Source organism: Porites lutea, chromosome 4, assembly GCF_958299795.1.
Source record: "Porites lutea chromosome 4, jaPorLute2.1, whole genome shotgun sequence".
Lineage (NCBI taxonomy): Eukaryota > Metazoa > Cnidaria > Anthozoa > Scleractinia > Poritidae > Porites > Porites lutea.
Window position 1 is genome coordinate 32602280 of NC_133204.1, and position 9644 is coordinate 32611923.

Here is a 9644-nt window from a genome sequence, read left to right on the forward strand (position 1 = left end):
CTCGTGCGCAGGGCTCTCCTTAGAAAATGAGACGAGGATGAATTTAATCATCTACTGTTCATGTGCAACCGTAACCCAGCTTTAAATCAGATAAAATTCCACTACTCTATAAACCTGAATGAAGTTAGAGAAGGGATTTGAATTCGTTTAAAGAAAAACGCATTACAATGGCAGTGGAGTAAAGCTTTTACATATCTGAAGAATACATACCAGCAAAAATTTATTCTTCGCGAAGCGAGACCGACGGCTTGGTGAAGCCGAGGTATACGTCTGAGTGGATCGCGCGTGCCCATACATGTATACTCTTATTTTCAATGAAAAGATTGCTCCCTAGAAGAATGATGCAATGATGCGTGATTTATATTTCATAGCTTACGGTGCACTTTGCAAGGGTCTGGTAGATCCTTATTTTCTACGCGGAAGGTTCAATCCTCTGCAAGCGTATTGAAATAAGGGAGATCATCTAAATGGCAATTCCTTTTACGGCAGATTTGGCTCAGTCCGGACAGCAGCAGAAGCATGGCTTGCACGTAGCAGCCTCACCGCTGTCCGCATAAGAAGGGTAGCCACATCCTTTTAAAAATTTTTTTAACTTGTCCACTTTGAATAAACATTGGGAGTGGACGGAAAATTTAAGGTAACCGATTGTAAACGACTCAAAACTAATTGAATTTAAAAAAACACACACACTTCCTAATAAAGGAAATTGACGCAAAAAAAGGGAGTAACCCCAGTTACAAAATGAAGAAAAAATAACGCGACTTACACAGAGACAAAACTTGATGAGGCAAGAAATTAAAAAAGCGTACCTTGGGATCCGAAATGCAAACGATTAACGCGAAACCCGTTCCCATAAACGTTTAGGCTACTAAATGTTGATTCTCCCGACCGTAATGCTTTTTCCTGGTTGTAAATGATGTCTGGAGTGTGGCCAAAACTTCAACGGGAGAATTTTATTTAATTTCCTATAATTAGGGATAAGTTTGTATCCTGAATGTATATGTGCATGTTTTGGTAAATTTTAATGCTTCGTTAAAATTCAACCTTCCTTAGTTTTTGGAATGGTAATTAAGATGATGAAAAAGAAAAAATGTCTGTTCGAAACTGGGGAAATTAACATTTGAACGCGATCAGGAGCCGATAAATAAATAATGAGTTATTTAATAATGTTTGTTTAATAATATTTAATAATGAATATTTTACTGTATGTCGAGGTTAACCCTGTATAAATGTGCCGTTACTCAGTAATGTTTGTATTCAGCGGTAATTTTTAATTCGAAACTGGACTATTTTCTATAATCTCGAGATCGTGCATTCTTGTGGCGCTTTTAACCCTTTGAGCCCTAAGAGTGATCAGCATCAAATTTCTCCCTGTAATAACACTGCTTTAGAAAACACAGAGGTCATGAGAATTGAGGACGTGATCACAATTGAGATGAATCTAATTGATACTTCAACAAATTCTTCCCACTACTTCTATTGAAAACGTATAGGGATAACAAATGAGAATTTGAATTTTGATCAAGGACCAAGGTTAATTTTCACATTTCGCTCTACCTTCCCTGGTAGCGGTTGACAACTTCAGTGTTATCCTCGTTGCATGCTTATTGCCCTCAGCAGTCGCAGACTTTTTCGCGGTACGGTAATGAGTTTACAGTGAAAATATATTACAGATTAATGTCAGCTTCACGATAACTCCCTCAAAAGGGACCATGGTCTTGCCGCGTTTCTGTGCGGGTTTTGGAACAAGTCAAAGACCGCGCGAAAATATGGGGTGAGTAAAAGAGCGGTTTCCACTTTTCGCCCAACGAGACTAGAAATGATGACTATTAACTGATGGACCCATTAAAGAAGGAGAGAAAGGGTGTGTCAAGACCCAGGGCCACTCCTTGTTGATCTGCATGTGGCATTTTAGATTATTTTACAGGAGAGAAAAACAGTAGCATTGCACGACATAAGCCAGTCTCACCCACTGCATTAAATAAGAGCTTTATTTAATTTAATCATTAAAATACATAAGAAATTTTAGACAGGAGGTCGAAGCAGCCTGGATTCAATTTACAGTATACTCTTCCCAAATTGCAAACATATGTACAATGTATCATACATGGAGTCCTTCTTGTCATTAAACATAAAATCCACAACAGGCTGGCATTTGACTGAACGGCTATGATGTTCTTGCTTTTGGCACAAAAACCTTTGCATTTGGATTCAACTTGCTTTTCTCCTGAAAGAAAAAGAAAAATAGATTCTTACAGTTACACCAAGTCTGACCAACATCAATTTTATCTTAACAAAATCAATACACAATCTGGAGGAGAGAAAATGAGAATTAGTAAATTATCAAAACAGAGGAAATGTCAAATCAAATTCTCTCAATTAATTCTACAAGGAAATGTATGAAGATCACATGGAAGAATTTGTATGGGCATATAGAGGCTTAAAGTCTCTGTTTCAAGGCGAGACTAAGGGCGCTCACAATAGCCAGACACGTCATTTTGACAATGAAAAATTCTTTTTTCAAAACGTTTTTGTTGAAAAAGCCTCTCCTTCGTGCCTACGATTTAAAATTTAACTGATCTAACTGAATAGTTCTGATTAAAAGTGAATTTTCTCATCAGGGCTGGGCAGGAATGGTCTGGCCGGTCAGTTCTGACAAATGGAAAGCGCCCTAAGTGCAATGCCATTGATATGAAAATTATTTTTTTATTCTCAAGTAAATAAATCTCATAATTTTTCACAAGAAAAGTTTTACACTAAGTTTTGAAAGTGAGAACTTTTGGAACATGAAAACGACCTACATGTACTTCATTGAGTTTGATATTTATCATCGCTGAAAAGGTGGCAAGGAAAAGACAGCATGGAATAAGATGGCTCATCCTTTGTGTAAGAACCTGTAAAACTCACGAGTGGAGTAAAACAAAGATAACAAAGAAGTCAACACAGTAGAACCTCGGAAAACAAATGTGTGAAACAAAGAAAAAGTTCACAGGTTCTTACACTGAGGTAAACCCAATAAGATACATCAAAAACAATTTTCTAGCAGCAGGCCAGAGAGGATGTACAGCTGTACAATTTGTTTTCCTCCAGAGGTGATGGAAAGACACAACGGACGGTGCAAATACAAAAAAAATTCAATTGACACGATCCAAAATATACAGATACTTTACAAAAGTCAGATTATTCTCATAAAGCAAAAAATTTACATGAAATTTTGTGCTGACAGCTTCAAGGCAGACAAAGAACTGGATCCAGTATTTCTTAAAAATCCAACATCACTTTATCACACACTCAGATATTAGCAATGGAAACAACAAAACAACAGTTTGCCAATGGGCAGGACAAAATTGCAAGGAAATCTTGCTACATCTTTCAACTTTACATGTATGCTACCCCTTTTCTAAACAAACAAAACAAGGAAGTCTAGCAGAACTGGCAGGAAAATTAAGGGGTAAATAATGCAATGCACATGCCGGTACAGTCATAAGCAACTGTGCCTTTTACTTTTATAATATACATGTAGCTTAAATAAAAAACCTTGAAAACTTCTCTTGATACTGCCCAGCTTTACACACAGATGTCTACATGTAACATATCAAAATACATAGTACTGTAATTTGTTTTCATTTCGTCTTATAACTCATTTAGAAAGATTATAAAAAACTTCTTTAAGTACACAGAGATCTCATCATTAATTCTAGACTCTATTTGATTTCCCATATTCTACTGGTACCCACTGTTAGATGTAATGTCCACTTTGTCACCTCCTTTATAAATGCCACCATTTCAAATGCAAGATCACATGTATCTACAAAAGGGTGTTCTTATTTGCCAAAGGATTTTTCAACTTTGAAGTACACTCTTTTTTTCTTTAAGAATCCATTTTGTACGAAAATCAAGGCTGAAATTTGCAAAATGTTAAGAATATGTTAAGAATAAAGCCGAGGCTGAGGTTTCAAAAATGATGAATATTGAGAAATATAAAAAATATGTTTTTAACTTGACCGTATCAAATTATTGCTTCCTCTCACGGCAAAACTACCCAACAAAACAAAGAAACCTGCATTAGTTATAGACAAATGTTCAGTGCTAATGACAGTTCGATGAACGGTACGTGAGAAACATATCTTATAGTACACAGCTAAAAAAAAAATGAACAAACCGCAAAAAGTCCATGATAAATTCTTTCTTTTTCAATTACGATTCAACAATTTCAGGCTAAAATTGGCAGAAAAATGAGAACATTCAGCCTGGCATGAAAAAACAACATTCTTGTATAAAAAAATAGTGTATTCACCTACATATAGGGTAACAACAACACTTGTGGACTCGCCAGAAAATAACTGTTCTATGTACCCCAACTGCAGCTGCGCCCTATGTGAAGAGCTCAAGTGTTTATAAATTATATTTTTAAAATATTATTACTAAATGTTGGACTGAACAATCATTAATGAAACTGCTGTGTGGTATCAAAGTTTTTGCCAGTGTTTAGATAAAGAATAAGTGTTGAAGCTGTGATCAAGCATCCTTGGCATGTGCTTAGTTGGATCTTTAAAATATTAAATACATGCACCTATTCATACTGAAGATTTTCACACCTACATTGTATTCTATACAGTAGGTAAGATAGATGAAGGGAATGGAAGATTCCACGCACTGATTTACATGTACATGTAGGTCGATTAAAGCAGCTTTGATTAAAACACTTTCAGTGTATGAAAAAGATTTTTAAACCTATAACAGAAGATTTGATTAGAAGTGGTAATCTTTTTTTTAATTTTTCATGCACATTTTACATTGTCACCCTGTACCAGTTCACTTTAACCCTTCACACCCCAAAGTATCCACATACAAATTCTCCAGACCGATCTCTGTGCAAACTTAAACAACAATCAAGATAATCCCCTGCCCAGCACAGTTAACAGCATCAATTTTTATTATCCATTAATTAATTTTACCATTAGGTTCATTCATTACTTGCTTTATTAATTCATTGTTATAAAAATATAAAAATTAAATTATGTTAGAATTCCACTTCATCAAATAAGCATGAAAACAGCTTTCAATCCACATGAGTGTCTTTTTAGGAATTTATACATTTTCTCTAAATGTAATATTCTAATAGGGAATTCCCCCAAACAACTTCACTTTCCCATCAAACAAGTTAAGAACAGAACTAACTAGCCCAATGGTAAAGGACTTCCACTAGCTCCAGGCTATCAGCTTTGACTTTCTTCGCAAGCTCTTTTGAGTTGTCATTACCTACTTCGTAAGCAACCACCTTCCACAAGCAAAAGCCTATCCAAAACACCAACATCTTCCCAATGAAAATCACTACAGTTGCAACCTCTTGTGAAATAAAAAGTCCTCTTGTAGAAAAACACTTCTCATTAGTCAGTGCGACCACCTTTTTGGATGACCACCTTAGATTTTTCCAATGTTTTTATCCTCCTGTAAGCGACCATCTAAGTTATAGTTTGATCTCTACACTCGTTGTATGTACCACACTACTAAGCAAATACAATGTACATGTACTTTTAGTGACAACTTGAAACTTTAAATATTGTAACTTGGAAACTGCATGCAGTGAATTACTACTCTTACAAAATTTAGATGTGTTCGGTCCTCTTCAGGGAAGAGACCCCTTGGGGTTCCATTCTCATAAGCTAACAACTACCATAAGTGACCAGTAACTTTGTATCTTTGGTGGTTACTTATGAAAGGTTTGACTGTCATATTTTAACCGTGAGTACTTCTTCAAATATGTGCAAGCTACAAGGATGCCTTCTCGGTGGCATCATTGCGAGGACAATTATTTTATAGAGGGTTTTGTTTATCATTTGACACACGATTGTCACAAAGATATTGATCGCGATGTTTCAACCCTGACTGTTGGTCTTCATCAGATGATAGTATCGATTTACTGACTGAGAGTAGAAGAAAGCCAACACGTGGTTTGCATACCTTATTTCTACAAAAATTAGGGTAAAATGGCCAAAAAAAATACAGGGAAATGTTTTTCTACTCAACAAAAGGTCGTATACAAAAATTCAAGCAATTTTGGCTAGAATAGAAAAATCGACATAATACTCGACATACATGTACAACAGTTATGTTTTTGCCTCTTCATTATTTATTTATACCACCATGATTGTTAGTGATTGGTGTATCACGAACCTCGCTCATGGTTGGTGGGTTTCAATCCAAGACATTGTTGGCATTATAAGAGGAGGGAACTGTTCCCTCAGCAGTCCATTGTGGTAGCAATTGCCTGCTATTTTGACTGATCGTAGGCACCCACACTTCAGTAATCTCAATTCCACGGTCCCTGCTGATAGGGTGAAGTCTTGTGTGAATACTGTATTTATTCAAATAAGCACCCAACCTCAAATTAGCGCCCACCTCGAATAAGCACCCATCCTAAAGGCAGAAAAAGTTAATAAGCGCCCAGCCTGGAATAAGCGCCCACCCCCACCACACAGCCCTCCCCTTCCCACTCAAACTCAATAAGCACCCACCCGTACCCCCACCCTACCCGCCTCCCCCTCCGACACACAAAAAAATTGAATAATAAGTGCTAATAAGAGACTTCCCCGAAGACGGATCCGTTTTCTTCAAAGTATTTGACAGAAACCTTGCATTGTTACATCTTCATGTTTTGTGATTAGCATTTACTGTTTTGATGCAAAATAAACATACTACACTTGCTGAAAATGGTGAAAATTTAATAAGCACCCAGCCTCAAATAAGCGTCCACCTCAAATAAGTACCCACTGTCTCAAGGTCCAAAAAAACTATAAGCGCCCAGGGCAATTAATCCAATAAATACAGTAGCCTATTTAACTCTAAGAGAGTACCAGTGAGGGTCTCAGTCAATAAACCTAACCGCGACAAACAATAAACTAAACCCTTTATACACATTATCCAAGATGAACAATATCTTTCATGACAATTGTTTGTTCAGTTTTTTAATCTTTTAGTCTCCAGTGTATTTATTTCTGCATTAGCTGGTCAAATAGGTGAAATTAACACATACAACTGTAAATTTAGGGGCATTACCACAAAAATTCCCTCACATTTTCTTCTAAAGTACATGATCAGTACAATGCTAGGCCTGAAAAAAAGGCCACGCCTGGGGGAAGTTGCAAATACAGCAAGCACATTAGACATTCATTAATGGTTTGATATAAGAGCAAAATACTACGCAGCTACATGTACCAAGAAAAGGAGTAAAACTTCTTTTCTAGCAACAAGTCCTCCAGTCCCTTCATATCAGCAAGCTTATAAGAAACTTGCAACTCCATATACATGTACATTGTAAGGTACAAAGATTAGGCGCACAACATTAACAGTGTTTACAAAAACTAACAGCATGAAAGCAACACGGTTTATGGAATTACTTCTCTTCATTGAACTGTTCTATTCAAGAAAATCAATCTATTTACCGAAAAGATGAATTATTTAGAGAAAACAAAACCCACTGAGATTCACATAGATGTAATCTTTGTGGCCTTGCTGTAAGATAGCTGGATTTTCTTGATTTCCAATAATCTCTCTCTTTTTTGCTCACGTTAATAAACTCGTAAACAAAAATCTGGAGGGTTGCAATGTGTGCTACTCCAAGTTGCTGATCTTAAGTGGCAAAAAAAGTTGATGTGTAAGCTAACAAAATCACCGTTTTCGACTGAACAGCTGATATAATGATTCTAGATTCCAGCTTAAAGGAAAACACGATCATCTGTTATTTTCGCTACATTATTTTCCAAAATTGAAAAGAGGACTCTGATTTTCGGAAAACAAAGATATAAGCAGTTGCTTTGTTGGAACTACCGGTGTGAGAGGGCAAAATAAAACCATCTGAACCTGTCCAAATACAGCCTACACGTAACAACATCTTTTCTCAAAACAACAAACCTACCGAAAGATGCATTTGACAAGACATACATGTGCAGCTGAGAATTAAATTAAATCGGAAATTTTCTTCCTTAATTCTCTTTAACATAATAATAATTTATTAAGACTTACATGTACGCAAAAGCAAATACAGTTTTTTATTTGCGTTGCAACACCTTCACATGTAACTCAACTTGAACATTGAGATTATATTAAAGTTATATGATAGCATCGCAAACATTTGAGCAATCTTAAAGGTCGAAAACACTGCATACACCGACTAAACAGGACTGTCAACGATCTAAAGGAACTGGCGATTCAAAATGCAAGGTGGAAACAAAGCAATTCACTGTGCTTGGCAGATAACAAAGGAGTGACGACAACATTTGGCTCTCTATAACACTCGCAATACAGTAGACCACGTAAATGCAAAGGACAACAAACTCATGAACGTAAACTCGCTGTATAGTGAGAAAAGAGAAAAACAAGACTGAAAGTAGTTAAGTACAAGTAAAAGATTTACATGTTTCACTCTGCCGTATGATGAAGAAGAAAAATAAAAACAAATGCACGTACTGTAAGGTTAACCCGTGTCATTTTCACGTACACTAGATGTTCCTGATTTAAGCTCAATATTCCGAGAAAAGAGACTTTTTCTGGTAGAAAGGGTTAATTTTTTTCTTTCTACCCGTCGATAACATGCACAAACCCCAAGCATGCATCCCCGATTACGATGAAAACAACAATGAAGCATTCAAACACAGATGCTATTCCAGAACTTACCACAACGTTGTGGTCGTAACTGCCGAAGCCGTTCGTATACCCATTCGAGTACGCCGTGTTACTTTGAAAACCATTTCGAAATGAGCCTTGAGACGTCCCCTGTTGCCCTGCATTCTTGACCTGAAGGTTCTGGAGCTGTTGTTGGGCCATTATTTCTGCGGCGGTGAGCGTTTCGCGTTCATCCTCTTCTTCGAGTAGTTGTTCAATACATGTGCGGATGAACTCTTCTTCAAGAAGCTGTTCCTCTACTTGGCGATCAAAGTCATCCATGTTCTCCATCCACATATACTCAGCAAACGGATCTTGCTTGGCCTTGTTTTCTTCCATTCTAACGAAACACTGAAGCGGAGTCGGTATATCAAGCACGAAACTCACTACTTCCGAAGTACACACCGACGTAAAAGCCAATTCTCTGGTCACCTGTGTTTCAGCCAATCAGGAAGCGCGCAGCTGACAGGCGGCATAACATAACACGTAAATATGGCGCTTGACTTGCTCGTGATGCAAGCTTCTTTTGTGTGGGCAAGGACATCGCCGAAAATCAACGGATTACTTCTTCTGCTTCGGGATTAAATCTCTAAGTTCTATTTATAAGTCAACGCCAGCAAATTGAGGCAGGATAATTCTTTGCTATTCTAAATCAATGCGTTATAAAATTGGCGCAATGCCACAAAACTTGAAAAGTCGATATTTGTATCACAAGTCGCGAAAGTATGTGGTTGTTTCACCGGAAAGCACTTATTATTTCCTAACATCTTCCTTTATGAAATTCACTTCCGTACCTTTCGCCACACCTTGTCCACCGAAACGTGCTGATGAAAACACTAAAAATATCATGACAGAGCAATTGGACAAGACCAAAATTACAGATGTATTTCACGAAAAGTATTAAAAATTGTACGTAATGTTTAAAAATAATTCTACCTTAGATTAATTCTTAAATGTAAGCTTATTTTACCAAGAAATAA

At 36.8% G+C, this 9644-nt stretch overlaps 1 protein-coding gene across 1 annotated transcript; it reads right to left on the reverse strand.

Moving 5' to 3' along the window:
- Positions 1-1973: 1973 nt before the first annotated feature.
- LOC140933323 (polyadenylate-binding protein-interacting protein 2-like) lies at positions 1974-9085 on the reverse strand. Its single transcript, XM_073382855.1, has 2 exons — positions 8677-9085; positions 1974-2227 (listed from the first exon to the last, which is right to left on the reverse strand). The coding sequence occupies exons 1-2, from the start codon at positions 9001-9003 to the stop codon at positions 2168-2170; spliced, it is 387 nt and encodes a 128-aa protein (XP_073238956.1). The 5' UTR covers positions 9004-9085; the 3' UTR covers positions 1974-2167.
- Positions 9086-9644: the final 559 nt, after the last annotated feature.

Excerpts from the sequence above, each read along its gene's own strand:
- LOC140933323 (XM_073382855.1), bottom strand. The coding sequence starts at position 9,003 with ATGGAAGAAAACAAGGCCAAGCAAGATCCGTTTGCTGAGTATATGTGG. Across the intron at positions 2,228-8,676 it reads GTTACGACCACAACGTTGTG|GAGAAAAGCAAGTTGAATCC; the intron begins GTAAGTTCTGGA and ends TTTTTCTTTCAG.